The 18876-nt window shown below is 44.9% G+C and overlaps 1 protein-coding gene across 1 annotated transcript; it reads left to right on the top strand.

Annotated features, from left to right (window-relative positions):
* The first annotated feature begins 539 nt into the window (after positions 1 to 539).
* On the top strand, positions 540 to 17094 carry LOC139537501 (fibroblast growth factor receptor 4-like). The gene is made up of 16 exons (XM_071338889.1): positions 540 to 1311; positions 3442 to 3639; positions 6401 to 6736; positions 6947 to 7000; positions 7541 to 7804; positions 7974 to 8230; positions 8578 to 8701; positions 10128 to 10457; positions 10671 to 11010; positions 11163 to 11284; positions 11402 to 11512; positions 11684 to 11874; positions 12797 to 12919; positions 13329 to 13537; positions 14086 to 14191; positions 14577 to 17094. The coding sequence occupies exons 2-16, from the start codon at positions 3546 to 3548 to the stop codon at positions 14751 to 14753; spliced, it is 2838 nt and encodes a 945-aa protein (XP_071194990.1). The 5' UTR covers positions 540 to 1311; positions 3442 to 3545; the 3' UTR covers positions 14754 to 17094.
* Positions 17095 to 18876: the final 1782 nt, after the last annotated feature.

Genomic DNA, 18876 nt, shown 5'->3' with positions numbered 1-18876 from the left:
CCTTTTATGTCCTATTTGTTTACACACCAATTTAACATGTAATACATGAAGGAACAATATAAAGCTATGTCACAAAAACAACTTCATTTGCATACATTTGATGAAATGATTAATGAGAAGGACAATTATCCTACCTTTACAGTGATTTGCCAAATATGGGAAATAAATGGGTAAATAATAAATAGGCATATAAGTTAAACTTTTATTCAGGTTATGGTTTTGACTTATTTCTCAAGAAGAATATATTTAATTCATTTGTTTTTAAAAACCTAAAAGTCTAATAGCCTACGTTTAAAAATAATAATCTATAGTCAAGTGCTAAATCTGCCTGAAATGAGACATTAAACCTAATAGAGCAACAATCTAGAAAAACTGTCAATTAAGATCTTGGATTTGGGGTAAATGGAGTGGAGGCGGCAGAGATCTTGGTTTATATTTGTCACGGAGGGGGCAGCCTCTGAGGGGATTTGTTTTGGGGGTGGGGGTTACAGAACTTTACCCCCTCCTCTCTCTTCTCGCTCGTTTTAGTCCATTGTTGTGACTCTTGCGCTCACAGTGCAGTGGAGTCGGATCGGCAACGAGACGCAGCAGTAAACTACCCCGCAACATTACCAGAGTGGCTAGCTAGCCTAATTGAGATTTAGCTCGCTTTTAAATGTACTGCGTTCTGTTGGGACCAACTAATTCATGCACGGACTCTGAGCTAGTGAAGCGCAAACCACGGTGCGCAAAGATTGACCAACATCTGCTCTATTATTGAAGCGCTGTTGCCGAATAATGTATCCACATTGACTGAGAAAGGAGCGATATAAGGGACTACACCGAGAACATCGGATATTTATCTGTTTCTATTTGCAGCAACCAACACGGATCTTGTTCCTTCCAATCGCAAGAGGGGAAATGTGAATTGAGCAGCAAGTTGCCCGAAGTCTCTCCTTATGGATTTAGCACTTTCTGCCGCATGAACCCGATATAAGGAGCCAGGCGCGCAAGCCTCATTCTGCTGTGAGAACACAATTGGGTCAGGGTGAAGTGGACTTTGCGCCCCAGTTCCAAGGATCAGCGCTAGCTCCTTCCCTGCCTGCTCCACACCGGCAGCTGTCCTTCATGTTATGGTTGTTTTGATGGATGTATAGGTGTATCTCCGAGGTTTTCACCGGGTCCCACATTAAAGGCAATCACCAAAAGACTTTAAAAAGAGAAAGAAACAGAAGCCCAATATTCACCTCGATCGAATGGAACTTGGATATTCTGGTGCCTAATAGACTTTATCAAGGATTGATCATTAAGAGCAAAGACCGACAAAAAAAGGTAATACGATTTCCTTGGACCCGCGAGGTTGCATAATTATTTCCTGGCTGTATGTTTTATTGCCAAATTGATTTCAACTCCACACATTGTACTAGTCCATGAATAACCTTTCTTGCAAAGAGTTCCATGGTTGGTTATGTCTTTTTTATTTTTTATTTACATTAGGCCTATATTAGACAATGTGATTCAGTTAGTCTAATGTAACAGTTTTAATGAAATGCATGATAATACAGCCATACTTCTGTTCTTATAATGTATTTTTGACATTGCAAATCCCCTTCAATTTCAGAGTTTGCTCACAAGTGAATGAGAGATTGCTGAATGTAGCAGTATTTGTGCAGTAAAGAGTTAAAACATTGTTTTCACTGTCATATCGATTTGATTGACTTTGGAAGCGTGTGAAACAGACGCGCACAAACATGACATTATGTTGTTGTGTTTTCTACCCCAATAGTTTATGCGATAAACCAACTGGACACTTTATATTGGTTATATCAGTTAGGCTACAAAGATAGGCTTATAGGCAATAATTGTAACGCGCCTTGAGAAACTGATTTAAGTTATAGCGAATTTCTCACGATGGTCATCTAGTTAAAATGTTACAGAAATAGTTGTTGGAAGGTAAAGGAGCAGAAGACATCGTTTGATTTATTCGGCTAAAGCGAATAAATGAACGCAAACAAATTAACCGGTTGTGTAGATCCTTCACGACAATTGAAGGCATGTTTATCTTTCACTTGGTGCTTTTGTTATAAACACAGACAAACCACTGGGAAACTTTTACTAGTTTATTTCATGGCAAGATTAGCCTTCATGGGACCACATCGAGATGAACTCACCTTTCGCTGAGGATAAACGCGCCGTAAATAAGACCACATATAACCCCCAGTTCTAAATGGAGAAAGAATAGGCTATAGTTCATTCAAGGGATAGTTATTAAACTGTGCGCGCCATGGCGGCACGCACATGGTATGCATGGAACACTCCAGGACTGGCGCCTGTGCACAGTTGGCCTGGCTCGGTTCGGTTGGCGTCATGGCACCTGGACAAAAATAATCACGCAGCTCAGTCTTGTTCCTGTTGCCAACTGTGGTCCCCTGTCACGCGATTATAAAAAATAAACATATTTCCATCAAATCAAAATGTTTTTTTTGTCCTCATAAGAACAGTCTGCTCTAAATATAGCTAAATGTTGAATAAATCCTCACTAGATTATTTCAACCTGGACTCAGTGGCAGACGTAACATAGTAAATGTAGATCTGTCTCCTTCCATTTAGTATGATACAGTATACAGATACAGTTACATCTTGTATGGTATGTAGGCTAGTAATTTGTGGATGTCCAGCATCCATTTCGTATGATATGAATTACAGTTTGTATGATGTAATACATATGATATGTTACGAATTACAATTTGTTGTGGCTAACGTCAGCTAGGTGGCTAACATTATCTAGGCTAGGGGTTAGGGAAAGGGTTAGCTAACATGCTAAGTAGCTAAAATGCTAAAGTTATCTGTGATGTGATTCAAACACTCAACCTTTGGGTTGCTAGACCAACCTCCCTCCTTTAGTTATTGTTTTAAGTACAATTGTATCTTATGTAACCATACCAAACTTAACATATCATACTCATTTGAGTGTCACATGTTTACTTTTACTATGTTATATAAATGTTATGCCTAGTCTTTGAGGCAGGCTGATTATTTAGGGGGCTCGGGGAAAAATTACATATGTAGGCTTATTTTTCTTCTCTGTTTTGGCCTGTCTGTTGTGTTGAGTGTGCCTGTGAATTTGCTATTGTTGCTCCCAGATAGCTTCCTGGCAAGTCTCAAGTGTTTTCATAGTAACGGCCCATTATCCAGACAGGCTGTGCACCTTTCTTCCAGCCGCACATTCACACTCTTAAGTTATTCATGATGCAGGGGACAGTGGACAATGTGCTTTAATGACTGGACAGTCAGGACACCAGTTTAATAAGAATACACTGCCAGTCTAAAAGAGTCTCTTTCTATCACTACCTATTCACAAGGCTATATCCCACAAACAATTTCAGTGCTACTTACTGAAATCACATGCTACAATTTTAATTAATGACTGACTGACTGTCTGACTCTGTGTTGTCCTTCCAGGTCCGGTTTTTGGTGTGTGTGTTGAGTTTGCCAATGCCCGGAATCGGTGTGTGAGGCCAGGGTTAGCCCCCCTTCATTATTTTGCTATCACACACACCTGCAAGATGGTGAATGTCTATACAGTTTGCATCGTCATATTCTGTCTGACTGTTGGACTCCTGACCAAAGCCATCACGCCAGAAGACGGAAAAACAAAAGGTAGGTTTCTAAACATTGCCAAGACTGTTGTCTTATATGTTATTTCTCCTATACTGATGAATGGTCCAAAGCCCTATTGAGAATGATTTGCTGATGGACCACTGGTTGAATTCTCCCAGAGGGTGGTTTCTCAACTGTGCAGTTTCTTAAAATACATCTCTCAAGTCTATACTTCCCAGCTTAATGTTTCAAGTGAGGTTGCTCAGTTCTGCTCAGACAAGTAATAAAATAAACCACCAACAAAAGCTTTAAAAATAATAGAAAGGCCATTAAATTAACACTTCCCCCTCACATTTCCATTTTATTCACTGAAAGATCTCATTGGGGAAGGAAAAAGGTGCCCTTAGCTGTACAGTACAGTAACCCTTTGATTCGTTAGGTTGGTCTATTTATAGGAGAGCAGCGAGCCATAGGGAAGGTGTGATCCAGTCGAATTCAAGGTGACAGGAAGGAGAAAGGTTGTAATCCTTTTTTTGGGGGGGTAAGGATGAAAAAACCTCCCAGTGTTTTTGGTGCCGTAAACCATGCTACCCGATACCTCCAAGACCCTGGGGCTCGGAAGTGTAAATTTGTCTGGCCCTTGCCAGCCGAGAGGGCCGGGGTTGGAGGGTAGGAAGGAGAGGAGGAGGAGGAGAGGATGGGGGGGGCTTCCATTGATGCTTTACAAACACACGCCTGTCTTCATTTATTACCTGCCACAGCCATCCATTTTGCTCTAAGTATTGTTATGATGTGTGCAGATTGGCAACAGGCTCGGTAAATTGCAGCCCTCCAGGCTCACAGGAGCTGGGGTCTTTTTTAAGCCCCTATACTGTTTACTGTCAGGAAAGGAGGAAGCCCTACTCTAGTCTAGGGTTTATTTCAAAAACTTTGATCAACTTATTTGCATTATTCACAGCTGTTTAGAGTCCAAGCACAGTAAATAACTTCCAAAAGATTCAAATACATTTCACTGATGAAAAAACCCTGGGCTACCACAGCAGTGAGAGTGGTAAGACAGAGAGAGGGGACTGTGTAAGGTGAACCCTGGTAGTTTTTCAATGGGCCTGTTTGTTAAGACTCCTTGGAAAAGCTGACTCCCGCCGTGGAGAATGCAGCACTACAATGCAGCACTAAATCCTTGCCAGAAAACATTTGACTCATTGGACAACGGTAATAATTCAGCACTGCAACACCATCCAGGAAAGTTCCTGTTACCAACCAGAAAAAAAGAGAGAATGAGAGAGAGAACAGAGGTAGCCGTGAACTCTTTAAGTGTGGCTGCAGGATGAACTTTGTGATATTTGTCTGGCAGAGGAGTGAACTGTATGCCACACACATAGTTCCGGAGCACAGGCATCAGTGTGCTAACTAGAACAGTGCTGCTCACACTCAGACTTTGACTGGGATTTACTGAGGAATATATCCCCTCCAGATATGACATAGATCAAAATTCATTGGCATGTAGGATACTTTGCATTTTAACTGGTTAATCACTGGTCTGTCCTAATGTGTTGTAAGCAACGTGGGTACAATATTATCGCTCACTGTTCAGACAGAGTCAGTATATTATATGATAATATTGCGTTATGGCAGTTGGTTCTCAGAATATCCTTTGTGGTGAAAGGATACTAATGTAGAAGACTTACATTGCCAAATGTGCCCCCCCGAAGATAAACAAACCATAGCATACCATGGATTCACCTCTAAAGGAACTCTAGTCATGAAAGAGGCGAGTGCATCTGATGGCCAAATGGTCAAACCCAGCGTAGTTCCCCCTGCCAGTCGAGTCACACCAGTGAAATGTTTTGTGTTGTGTTTGTCCCCTCGACACTTGCTGACTATTCACACTCAGCTGTGAGTTCAAATGAAGGCCACGGGCCTCTCCAAGTCCTCACAAGTTCATTAGCATGGCTCTGTGTACTTGGTGGGAAACGTTGCCTTTCCAGGAATAATAGAAAGCAGCACTTTTAAAGTTGCCACAGCTTTTTATGCTATGCTGCAAAGTAAATTCACAGTGTGTGATGGGATGGTAAACGAATGGCTAGATGGGTCAATCTCATAGTCCAGTGAATGGAAGTTTTTTAATGGACAAGGAACATATAAGGTACTTATTACAGTGTAATAGAACTGTATTTTTTGTTGTTGCTAATTTGAGTTGAATTCAACCAACCATACAAATGATGAGGATAATCGTTGCAATTCAAGAACACATTTTTTTTAAATCCAAAGCTCAAGTCTTGAGGTTTTAATATGCGATACCTCTTTAAGCATAATCATGGTATTATGCATTGGCTCTACAAATGGAGCATTACAGAGTGAACAGGGTCGTGTTGTTCTCTCACCATTAACTTGGTGGCCTAGCTCTCCCCTGTGTATTCCTCCTCTACCTCTGCATGGCTCGTGGAGCAGTTAGGGAGAGCAGCTCCTCAAGTAGGGGGAACAGATTGCCTTTTGACTGACTGAGGGGGCTGCAGGAAGTAATCACACAGAAAATTGGCCTGGAATTGCACTTTTCAGCGTTTTGACTGAGCGGGTACATCGTATATGGCTGAACGAGCGGAGGCCAGGGGAGCACTTATCATGACACATTAGCCCCCAGTTTATCAGTGCACTCCATCACCCACCAACCAACCAGCCCACATTCAAACACAAGCATGCTGAGAAATGCAAGAAACACATACTTCTATGGAAGCGTTTAGATGTAAACTGAAACCTAGGGAGTTTTTCTCTTTTTTTAATATTCTCACGATTCCTCTCCTCTCTCGTTCTCTCTGTACAGATCTGAGAGTGCCTCGGCCGCTCATCCTGCCTCATTACCCGGAGAATGCTACAGCGGTTGTAGGGGGACAGGTTAAGCTGCTGTGTAAGGTCCACCGGCCGGCCTTCACCAAGGTTCAGTGGCTGAAGAGAGACGGAGATCGCCTGGGAGCCGAGGGCCAGCCACATCTTAGAGTTCTGACGGCACTCCAGAGCAACATCTCCAAAGTGAACTCTCTGTCTCTGAGCAACGTTTCTCTGGAGGACACTGGGGAGTACATCTGTATGGCTGAGACCACCACACAAGCTGGACACCAGCTTCAGTCTATGCAGTCTGCCTGGCTACAGGTTCTACCAGGTAAACCAGAGTTTATTAATCAGGCTATGGGATGCTTCTCACATAGAATTAGGAATTAGAATACATAATTTAGTAGGATCTTTAGGGCTTTCCATTCAGTGTAGCCTTGTGTTTTATAGTCAATTATATCCTGATAGTAATTGATGACTAACAACACTAACTAGTTGGAAGTCAATGTATATTAATCTCATACCTTGTCTTTCCTGTTAGGGACCCTGATCTCTCATTCCCTGGACCAAAGTACGGCCATTGAAGTCCCAGCAGGTAATGGCCATTGAACTGCCTCTATCCCAGTGGAGTAGAGAGAACAGAGAGGAGTATGAATGAGGATGACAGGGGCCATCTGTGTGACTGAGAGGCTGTTTGGTGGGCTGAAACGGAGCTTTCTCTCCGAGCCTGCCTCTTAGACCGCCACTGAACCATTGCCACCCCATCGATTTGTTTGTGAAGGCCCATCCGCTGTCACGCTACAACACGTTCATTAGCTTCATCCTTTTTCTCTTTCTTTTTTTTCTCTTTTATTTTTTCGGATAGCTAGCTTGCTCTCGCTCCCACAATGATCTATGCTGAACAAAACAAGGAGCAAAGAGAGGTGGAGAGGCCTCCGGTCGCCATGGGATAAAAATGTTGTATGTGTCGGGTGGGTCAGGGGGATAATGTGGGTGAGAATTGAAAGGTCATAATTGAGGAAATGGCCACTCTTTTTAAAACAAGATGTGCCCACTGATTGTACTGTGTGTGTACGTGTCTTTTAGCGTGTGTCAATACTCACGTGTTTGTTTTGTCTCCCCATTGTCCCTGCAGTTGTCCTGGATGACCTTGGTGAGGACACCAATGAGCACCTGCTCCTGGAACCGGGTGATGTCCTCAAGTTGCGCTGTGACACCAACCGACCAGGGGGCGTGTACTGGTACAAAGAGTGGACCCGGGTGCTGCACACCGCCCGGATCCAGATCCGCGGGGGCGTTATAGAGATCACGGACGTGACGTACGAGGATTCTGGGGTGTATGTGTGTGTCCTCCGGGGAACCAAGGAGCCCCTCAGGAACTTCACCATCACTGTAGCAGGTGAGGTCTGGATCTAGAAAAATAAGATCTGAGCCTTAGAGATACATGTAGGATCCAATTTAGTTTTAGGTTCTATTGATACATTTCTATGTTCTAAGTTCACCCTTTCTGAATGATCAGTTATGATAAAGTTATTAACTCTTTTCATGTCTTTATGCTACTCTCTCAGACTCACTGGGCTCAGGTGATGATGATGAGGACAATGGTCTAGAAGACACGTCAGCTGAGATAGATAATGACCAGGTCTACTTCACAAGAGGTCCCTACTGGACCCACACCCAGCGCATGGAGAAGAAGCTGTACGCAGTGCCGGCAGGGAACACGGTCAAGTTCCGCTGCCCGGCAATGGGCAGCCCTCTGCCCTTCATCCGTTGGCTGAAGAACGGACACGAGTTCAGGGGAGAGCACCGCATTGGAGGCATCAAGGTGAGATAGTGACCAACCTGGAAGCAAAGACAGAAAGAGAGGGGCTAAGGTGGGGAAGAGAAGGAGGGTCAAGGAGGGAGGGGGAGAAAGACGGTGGATCGCGGTTTTCTTTATTAGTGTATAACCTCCACATACTTTGGCCTCAACCCTGGTACCTGACATTTAGTCTCAATAGGGAAGTAACACATTGTGAATCTATTTAAACTGGATCCATCAACAACAAGTTACCATAGAGACAGACAAGCACTTCCAAAGGACAAGCCCATATAACTTGTATCCATAGGAACAGTCCAACACACAACGTATAGACCACCCATTTCTAACGTGTCCGTTTTGTACATTTATAGTTGAGACACCAGCACTGGAGCCTGGTGATGGAGAGTGTGGTGCCTTCAGACCGTGGGAACTACACCTGTCTGGTGGAGAACAAATACGGCTCCATCACACACAGCTACCTTCTGGACGTGCTGGGTAAGAACACACTCACCCACTTCACAACAAAAACCTCTCTTCACCTACCCAACAATAGTCTGCTGTTTGCTCATCTGACATTCAACTCCCAAAGCTGGGAGTCATAGTATGGGAAATTAGCAAAAGTAATTCCCTTCACCATCCTCTAATTCAACCAAATTCTGTCAAACTTAACACAAGCCCTTTCCGTCTGCCTCTCCATAATGACTGAAAGTAAAGTTGGCATAAACTCATTATAAAGTCTGCACAGCTAGTCAAAGCTCCATGGTGTGTGCAGTACTATATGGTATTGTCACCACCCTCCTACACCCATCACCACCCCACTCTAGACATCTAGACACAGGCCCGTCTCCCCGCGGAGCCACTGCCGACCCATGATACTTAGCACATGTCAGACCTAATTACTGTCACGTCCCAGCTCTCTCCCCGCTCTGCCCCAGCGGCGTCTTACTAGACACAGAGAAACACAGAGGTTCTAAAGCCCACCTCAGACAGAAGGAGGAAAGAGCCGAGGAGGGAGCCGCCAGAGAGGCTGGGCCCACGGGGGCGCCACGATTCAACCAGCACCCGGGGCTTTAGAAGTTCACCGGGATGTTTTATGATAGAGAGAGAGACACAGACACAGACGCAGTAAATATCTGGCCTGTCGGGGGAAAAGAGGTTGAGAGGCCAGGGGGGGGGGGACTGGCGTCAGCCGTGGCAGGGAGAGGAGAGATAGCGTCCCAACCAGCTTTCCCCCTGACCTGTGACTGGCCAGTTTGTTTCGCCGGCTTGGCAGTCCGGCGTGGGGTCAACTACTGTCTCCAGAAGCATGCGAGGGGGAAAAGAGCATGCACACAGAGAGAGAGAGAGAGAGAGAGAGATAGAGAGAGAGAGAGATAGAGAGAGAGAGAGAGAGAGAGAGAGAGAGAGAGAGAGAGAGAGAGAGAGAGAGAGAGAGAGAGAGAGAGAGAGAGAGATAGAGAGACTTCAAGGCTGGCCTGGCTAGAAAAGAAAGCTGCTAATGAAACCAATTAGTGAGACTGACTGAGTATGGCTGGCGTTGGTTGTGAGAGACCCTGCCTGCTTATCGGTCCCTTCCCCTTTGGCGATGCTGTGCTGCACTGCGATCAGTCAGATTAACACTGGTCATTACCACTGGCCTTTCTCTCCATGCCTCTGAAACGCCACATGTAGAAAACTAAAATACTGTTATTTTAGATTAGTATTTACTTCAATGGCTAGGGTATTTCAGACATTTCAGAGTACTTCTGGCAGTTCAGTCAGCGATGTGCTCCTTTGAACAGAGGAATTTCCCGCTCGCTGTCTCCCTGGCCGAACTTTGAACTCTTCCCCCAGTCAAGGGGAATCCTCAATGCCCTCTGGAGTCTAACACTTTCTCTCTGTATTTCACCCTCCCTCCCCCTACCTCGCTCTCTGTTTTCAGAGCGCTCCCCACACAGGCCTATCCTGCAAGCTGGTCTGCCAGCCAACACTACAGCGGTGGTGGGCACTGATGTCCAGTTCTTCTGTAAGGTCTACAGCGATGCCCAGCCTCACATCCAGTGGCTGAAACACATTGAGAGAAACGGCAGCCGCTACGGCCCAGACGGGACTCCTTACGTTCAGATACTGAAGACAGGCAGCCTAAACATGTCGGAGGTGGAAGTTCTCTACCTGACTAATGTGACCATGGAGGATGCTGGAGAGTACACCTGTCTGGCTGGAAATTCCATCGGCTACTCCTACCAGTCTGCCTGGCTCACTGTCCTCTCAGGTACGTTTATTACTCAAACAATAGTATGGCAACATATGGCCAAAGTAAGGAATCTAGAAGAGTTCCGAAGAAATTGTCCCTTGTGTTTTGGGTCAACATACTACAGGTCTTTTTGTATCGTCAAAGGAGTTCAGAAGGAATTGTCACTTGAGCTTGAGACAGTCAGTCTCTAACCAATCCTCTTATTTCCTTCTCATTGTCTTCTTCTCACAGAAGAGGACGTGGCTGACGAGGTGGACTTAATGGAGACCAAGTACACTGACATCATCATCTACGCGTCTGGCTTCCTGGCTCTGGTCATGGCCATCGTGATTGTGGTGCTGTGTCGCATGCAGGTCAACCCAAGCAGAGAACCCTTCGATGTCCTCCCTGTCCAGAAACTCTCCAAGTTCCCCCTCCGCAGACAGTACTCTGTGGATTCCAACTCGTCAGGGAAGTCCAGTGCTTCTCTGATGAGAGTGGCCCGGCTGTCTTCCAGCTGCTCCCCCATGCTGGCCGGAGTCATGGAGTTTGAACTGCCCTACGACCCCGACTGGGAGTTTCACAGGGAGAAGTAAGTCCTGCTTTGACTTCCTCGTTTGTTAGGGGTTTTGTTGAAGTTCCTTAATGGTCATTGAGTTCCTCCATCTTGAATGTGTGTTTTGGTTTCTGTTGTGTTCCATGATTCTTCACTGTACTGACCATCATTGTCCTTCCTCTTTCCAGTCTGACTTTAGGGAAGCCACTGGGTGAGGGCTGCTTCGGTCAGGTGGTCAGAGCTGAGGCCTATGGGATCAACAAGGACCATCAGGAGAACATCTCCACTGTGGCCGTCAAGATGTTGAAAGGTATGAGCTAGGTACCATCTTCTTAGGAGGAGACAAGACAATGACTAGTATTTACTATTAACTCTATTTCCAGATATGTTCATAAGACGTAAAATGTGTGTCCCTCTCGTTCCCCAGATGATGCCACAGACAAAGACCTGTCAGATCTCATATCTGAAATGGAGCTGATGAAGGTGATGGACAAGCACAAGAACATCATTAACCTCCTGGGGGTGTGCACACAAGAAGGTGAGTTCAGGACAAAAGTTCACAACAGATAATGCTACTATCTCACTTTTGCTCCTCACTCATTTGACTCTAGCCCTGCTCATTGAAGTTGCCATTATTGGTGGCCCCATGCCTCCAGGCATCCTCAGTGAGGGTGGACTCAATCACAAACTTTCTCCTCTCCCCCATCAGGTCCTCTGTACGTGCTGGTAGAGTATGCGTCTAAAGGCAGCCTCAGGGAGTACCTGCGGGCCCGACGGCCCCCTGGCATGGACTATACCTTTGATGTGACCAAAGTGCCAGAGGAGCAGCTCACCTTCAAAGACCTGCTGTCCTGTGCCTACCAGGTGGCGCGTGGCATGGAGTACCTGGCCTCCAAAAGGGTGAGTACTATGTCCTAATGGGGTTTGGCCAGCAATTGGGCTTGTATACCCTACCTATATCCTTTGGCTTTCAAATGGATGACTTTGGCCTAAGGGGTTTAGTTATCTATGTATGTATTCTATCGGGTTTAAAATGTGTACCTGGCCTTCTATAGAATGCCTTTGGCCTGAAGGGGTTTAGCCAACAAGCAAGAGCAAGTTGCAAACCCCTCCCTCCTTCATTCCCTCCTACCCCCAGCACACCCTTCTTCATTCACTATCCTCTTCTCTCTTATCAACACACCATCCTGTCATTCCACAGTGGAGTGGTGGTTGAGCCCTGTTTGCCCCTCCGTTCATCCATCCCTCCGTCCTGCCTGCCACAGTGGGCTTTGTCCTTTTTAGCACTGCCATAAATCTGTTAGCAAACAGGCGCAGAGCTGCGTCTGTGCCCCGGCATCGGGTTTCTGTCTCTGTGGCCTGCTAAGAATGCAGCAGTCTGAAACCACCCCACCATTACGGAGCCCCCGCAAAACCACGGCTTTCTCATTTCCACCAATCCCCAAATACCACGTCTATTTCAAATGAAAACCAAAATAAACTTAATGACATCCATTCAAATCTGGCAGACAGGGATTGTTTTTCGACGAAACCTCCAGATCTATAAAGTTGACTTAATTTGGTGCGTCTGGTTAAAATTGGACGCTGCGTGTTGACTTAAGACCGGGTCTTTTCATTTTAGAACAGCGAATAATTTCTTTGTCAATCCTATCTGGTTTTACCAGATGCCGGCAGAAACAGACAACCGCAATGTAGACCTCTTCACGTAATTGCAATACTTTAATTGTAGGGTATCATTTCACAAGCACTTAACATGAAACTCAAAACGACGTATATCTATCTTCATGTTCAATGACTTTACCCTGGTTTCTCCTCTCTACAGTGCATCCACAGAGACCTTGCTGCCAGAAACGTCCTCGTCACAGAAGACAACGTCATGAAAATCGCAGACTTCGGCCTTGCAAGAGGAGTGCACCAGATCGACTACTACAAGAAAACCACCAACGTGAGTTTTCCTATTCTGCTATCCCCCTGTGCCAGGGCTGTGCTGTTGTGCGTCGTCTGGCTTGCCAGCTTTTAGAACAGCCCCTGCTGGTACATGTAGACACAGCACACTGTCTGCTCTCTGTCTAGTGTCACCCAGTCGGCTTGTGCCTGTTTGCAGCTTTAATGCTCTTAAAGACAGATGTTTGATGTGTGCCCACTGATTGGCAGCCAGCTTAATGGAAGATAATTAGAAAAAGGGGACAAGGAAGGGAAGAGGGGAGTGGGCAAAAGAAAGGGAGGAATGGGGGGAGTGGGGAAGACTGGATGAAAGGCTAGAACTGTAATGGTGCTTCGGCTCTGGCGTTGTGGCAACCGACTGACTCACTGACTGTCCACCGCTCACTAACCGTGGTTGTTCTGTTTTGCAGGGACGTCTGCCAGTGAAGTGGATGGCACCAGAGGCCTTGTTCGACCGAGTCTACACACACCAGAGTGACGTGTGGTCGTTTGGCGTGCTGATGTGGGAGATCTTCACCCTGGGGGGCTCACCGTACCCCGGTATCCCCGTGGAAGAGCTCTTCAAGCTGCTGAAGGAAGGCCACCGCATGGACAAACCCTCCAACTGTACACACGAACTGTGAGTACACACACATAAGTGCATACCAAAACATACCAAACACACACCACAGCGTTCTCCTCACCTAACCCTTCAACTTGAAGTTGTAAATTGATATTTATTACTGTGTTGTGAAAGAAAGAAACAGTGAGTGGATGTTTGCCTTCCTTTAGAATATATATTTTGTGTCCTTTCTCCTGTGCTATATTTGGATGTGTGTAAATGTGAAAATGCTGTGGATGGGTGTATATACCCTGATACTCACTAGCCCTGTCTGTCTATGTGTATATACCCTGATACTAACTAGCCCTGTCTGTCTATGTGTATATACCCTGATACTAACTAGCCCTATCTGTCTATGTGTATATACCCTGGTACTAACTAGCCCTGTCTGTCTATGTGTATATACCCTGATACTAACTAGCCCTTTCTGTCTATGTGTATATACCCTGATACTAACTAGCCCTATCTGTCTATGTGTATATACCCTGGTACTAACTAGCCCTGTCTGTCTATGTGTATATACCCTGATACTAACTAGCCCTGTCTGTCTATGTGTATGTGTGCAGCTACATGAAGATGAGGGAGTGCTGGCATGCTGTGCCCACACAACGACCCACCTTCAAACAGCTGGTGGAGGAGCTAGACAGAGTGCTGCTGTCTATCTCTGACGAGGTGGGTGTCTGGACCCCCGTTCACACACAAGCATACACACACACATACACACACACACGCACACACACACACACACACACACACACACACACACACACACACACATACATACACAAACACACACACACAATCTGCTCGCCAGATGTCCTGTTGCAACAGACTGTTCCAGCTATAGTTTAGTTTATTACTGTAAGACACCCTGTAGTTCAAGATTAGAAACCAAATCTCTCTGGGTTTGTACACAGCACAGTCTCAGATAAAATGTCAAACCTACTATACATCACACAACACAAACGTCAAGCTTAAAAATACAATAAAATACACAACAACACAAATGCAAAGTGTTACCAAACTTAACTGTTTCGCTCCTACTTCTTTTTCTTAGTACTTGGACCTGTCGACACCCTTTGAACAGTACTCCCCGTCGTGCGAGGACACCTCCAGTTCTTGCTCCTCGGACAATGACTCTGTCTTTATTCACGATGCCCTGTCCACCGACCCCTGTCTGCTGGGTTACCACGACGTGCATTCTCGGGTAGACCTGAAAACGGCACTGCGGTAGACTGTGGCTCCAACGGGAGTCCTCTGGCTCAAAGGGCATTACCTGGAGAAGTTTGCGTTGGAAAACAACCATGTTGCATGAAAAGTGGTACTTGGACTGTCTGCTCTGGGACTGTGCCTAAGAACAGTATCTCAAACCTTGGCACTACAGGACCCTGGTCATCTAAAATGGCTGCCTCTTCTTCTTCTTATCAGGTTTGGGGTTTTATAGTAAAAGGACTCTCTTTTGTTTGGGTCTCTACAGAGAGGATCAACAATGGTCTTCTTGTACTCAAACTCATCCGAGCTTGTCTCTGAACGGGATCCAAACTGGGCTTTTAAACCAGAAAAATATGTTTTAACAAAAAATATGTTAACACTTTATTTTAAGTGTCCATAATAAACCATTCATAAGGCATTATAAGGCATTTACAAATAGTTTGCTCACATTTTATTACTAATTATTCCTACATTTGTAAATGTTAGTAAGCAAGTTATTCACACATGTATATATATTTCCTTAAACATCCTGTGTTGAATGCTTATTCTTTTACCAGGTACTGCTGGAATGTCTACCATGTTTTTGTGAGAAATTACACTGGTCACTCAAAACCTTTATAAAGTGTTTATAAAGTATAAATAGTGCACACTTTAGATTACGGACTGCAAAAATGTGTAAATGGTTTATAAATGCCTTATAAATGATTTATTGCAGACCCTTACAATAAGGTGTTACCAAAAATATTTATTTTGATATAAAAAAAAACAGAGAAGTTGATTGTTAAATATAAATCTCTCTGTATATAAGATTATTTTACATTTTGCTATTTAAAATTGTCTTAAATCTCAGGATCTCTTGTATTACAAAGTTGCTGTAGGGGCAGCAAAGTGCCTGCATTTTTGATTTCCTGTGAATATATTAAAATATACAAATATTTTATGTACATATCACAAAAAAGACAATTACCTTTTATAAATTATTCTAAATGATACGAAAATGAAGGTGTTCAACTGAGGTGAAGAAAGAAATTATGTATTCAAGTGTTTTAACAGACTAAATGTCCTCGCGATTCTCATTCCATTTCATCAAAACAACCTCAGCCCCGTTTGTACTCTGCTCTGGCCTTTATATGGCATTGAGGCCAGTCGGTCAAAGCCCTCAGGACCCCCAATCCCTTATGCTTTCAATTGTTGCATACATAAACTAACTGTAAGAACAGTATGGTCTGGGCCCTGGAAGAGAAGAATACAATTCAACACAGGACACTGTGGGAATACAGGGGGAGCAGCCCAGCTTCTACTGTCAGTGCTGTATGAAAAGAAAAGGACTGGACCTGCATGTCTGAATGTGAAAGGCCCAGTGTGATTGATTTCAAATGGGAGAATCCTCCTCTTTTGTTTCCCCTCTAACCCTTTAACCAGGCCCAGTGTGTTTGCAGGGGTACAGGCTGAGGCCGGACCTGGACAATAGGCTCTTTGGCAATCCTGATGGGTGTGACTATGGGGACACTTTGGGGACAGGGAGGGTAGGGTGATCCAGGGGTAGCCTCAGTCCCTCAGCCTGTGTGCAAATGAAGAGTCCCTTATTATGTTAATGCTTGGCTCCCACTGATAGCCATCTTTATCCTGCTACCATCTTTAATATACAAATGCTAATTCTGATGCTCTGTTACCATTGGGAAGAACTCTAGAAATGTCATCCAGAGAATGCAAAGGGTTAACCTCAAATCATATAGATAAGCCTAGCATGTTGCTGTTTCAACAACGCTTCACAATCTAACTGCCCTGGTTTGTTTTTCATTCAGATGACTCAAAAGCATTTTTAGAATAAAGATTGTGATGTTGTCAGTTGAAAGCAAAGCTTAATGCTCATACAGTAAAAATAAATAAATAAGAAAAGCTATTCAGGTAGCAGGGCAGTGGGGATGGCTACCTTTTTGTGTACATTGATATCCTTACTGTTGAGGTGTGAGATTTATTTGGTGTGTCATCATTTTTATAAAACAAAACATTCAGCAAATTAGCTCAAAATTATTTTTTTCCTCCTGTAAGGCAGCTATACCAATGCATGACCTCCAACTGAAAACCAAACCATGAGCTTCAGAACAGCCTCTTTGAATTTAACTTAGCCCTTCGACATCGAGAGTTTTATCACAAAGATCTTCAGTGTTGTTGTTTTGATTCCCATACTACACAACGTCAGGATCAACTGCATGACATTCCATTTATGTACTCCCAATACAATTGTAACAATCACAATGTTCTTTTTAAAAAATCCTCAAGATTATTATTTTAGAAATATCTAATTTATTTGTTTTATTGTTTTGTTTTTATATGAAATAAAGTATAATTTAAAATATCAACTTTGTCTCTTTCTGTGGCCACGTGTCATTATTTTAGAAAGAAGGAGAGAGGAAGAGACAGGAGGCACAGAAAGAGAAAGAACGACAGCAGCTGAATACAGAGAAAGGAAAAGAGAGAAAATGAGAGCGGGAGACAGACAAGAGAAAGAGAGATGAGGGTTAGGGGTTAAGGGGTAGCGGGAGAGGGCACTCGTGATCACAGAGAACCAGTGCCTTTTAAGTGGCACGCTTAACCCCAGCACACGGCTGGCTTATCTCTCATGTGTAACAAATCATGGCCAGTCAGTCAGAGGAAGACCAGGCAGGGAGCCATCCGGCTTTGTCCTACCCAGGGCAGGGTTCTCTCTGCTGGGCCTGATAGCAGCCTGTGTCTGGGGTTAGAGGCCATCTGATCCAGCTGGGGACAGGCAGATAAGGCCAGCAGGCCAGATATCAGTCTGGAGCTGATCTATCTCACCTCCTCACATCTCTACATGCTCAGGATGCCTGGATGAGGGGCGGTGTGTGATATGGGAACCTAAATTCATAAAACCCAATACGCTTAACTCTGGACGTGATACCTGACATTCTCAAGACACAGTACCTATCCCTTTGAAATTCTACAGCTTAATGGGTTTGATAAGAGTTTTGAGTGTCTCCCAGAGAGTACACTTGAAACTTTGCTTATAAAGCAGGACTGAGTAAAAAAACGTGCTAAAATCCCCCAGTGAATTCCCATTCATTCACATACACATCTTATCTGGAGATGTTGAGCAACCACAGCTCATTGAACGGACTGTACTGTTCAGATAAGAGAGAGTGTGCGTGTGTGTGTGTGCGTGCTTGTGTGTATGAGTTTGAGTCAGTCTGGTGAGCGTTTGAGGACACTCCCTTGTCATGCGTATGTGTGTTTTCCCCGGTCCGGTAGTGGTTTTGAGGCCATTCATATTTTCCTGTTGCATGTGGGCTCCATAGAGCTCACCACTGTGGCTTTGGTCAGAACAGACTGGACAGAGCAGGGGGCAGTGGGAGAAGAGGCACGATGGCCGGACAGGGACATGCTGAGAGAGGGCCGGATGGACAGAGCAGGGGCTGGGGGTAGGGGGGAGTGTTGGGTGCCAAGCCAGGTGTTGACTCAGTGGTTTATATCGGCTGACTGTGTTCCTGGTTCCCGGGTGGCTGCTGAGGCCACGATTACTCAGCCATCATTGTGGGGAAAGCAGCCATCCTTGTGGGGCTACATCTCACACAATCTCCCCACCTGAATCATCACACAGAGGCAGATGAGAGGGCAGTGTTTTTGTTCAGGTTGTGGCTGTATGGCTAATAGCTATAATGAATAGCTTACACAGAGCCCGGAAAGATATGGACATGGAAGAGGACAGGGCACAGACAGTTTCAGATGAGTGGGCAGTGTTGTTGTTCACGTTTACAGGGTGAAGTACAAGTGCTGGTTCAGGTTATTTATTTTGATTTATTTTTGGGGTCGAGGTGAGGAGGACGATTATTTAAGATACTGTTTGAAGAGGTAGGGTTTCAGATGTTTTCGGAAGATAGGCAGGGACTCTGCTGTTCTAGCTTCAGGCGGAAGCTGGTTCCACCATTGGGGTGCCAGGACAGAGAAGAGCTTGGTCTGGGCTGAGTGTGAGTGTGAGCTGCCCTCCCGTAGGGGTGGGAGTTCCAAGAGACCTGAGGTTCTAAGAGATGGAGTGCTCAGGTTGGGGTGTAGGGTTTGAGCATAACCCGACGGTAGGGAGGGGTAGTTCCTCTTGCTGCTCTGTAGGTAAGCACCATGGTCTTGTA

This window comes from Salvelinus alpinus, chromosome 13 (assembly GCF_045679555.1).
Source record: "Salvelinus alpinus chromosome 13, SLU_Salpinus.1, whole genome shotgun sequence".
Classification (NCBI taxonomy): domain Eukaryota; kingdom Metazoa; phylum Chordata; class Actinopteri; order Salmoniformes; family Salmonidae; genus Salvelinus; species Salvelinus alpinus.
This window is presented reverse-complemented; position numbering and strand designations above follow the sequence as displayed.

Coding starts and splice junctions, on each gene's coding strand:
- LOC139537501 (XM_071338889.1), top strand. CDS start 3,546: ATGGTGAATGTCTATACAGTTTGCATCGTCATATTCTGTCTGACTGTT. Junction 12,920..13,328: donor ACTACAAGAAAACCACCAAC/GTGAGTTTTCCT, acceptor TCTGTTTTGCAG/GGACGTCTGCCAGTGAAGTG. Junction 13,538..14,085: donor TCCAACTGTACACACGAACT/GTGAGTACACAC, acceptor GTATGTGTGCAG/CTACATGAAGATGAGGGAGT.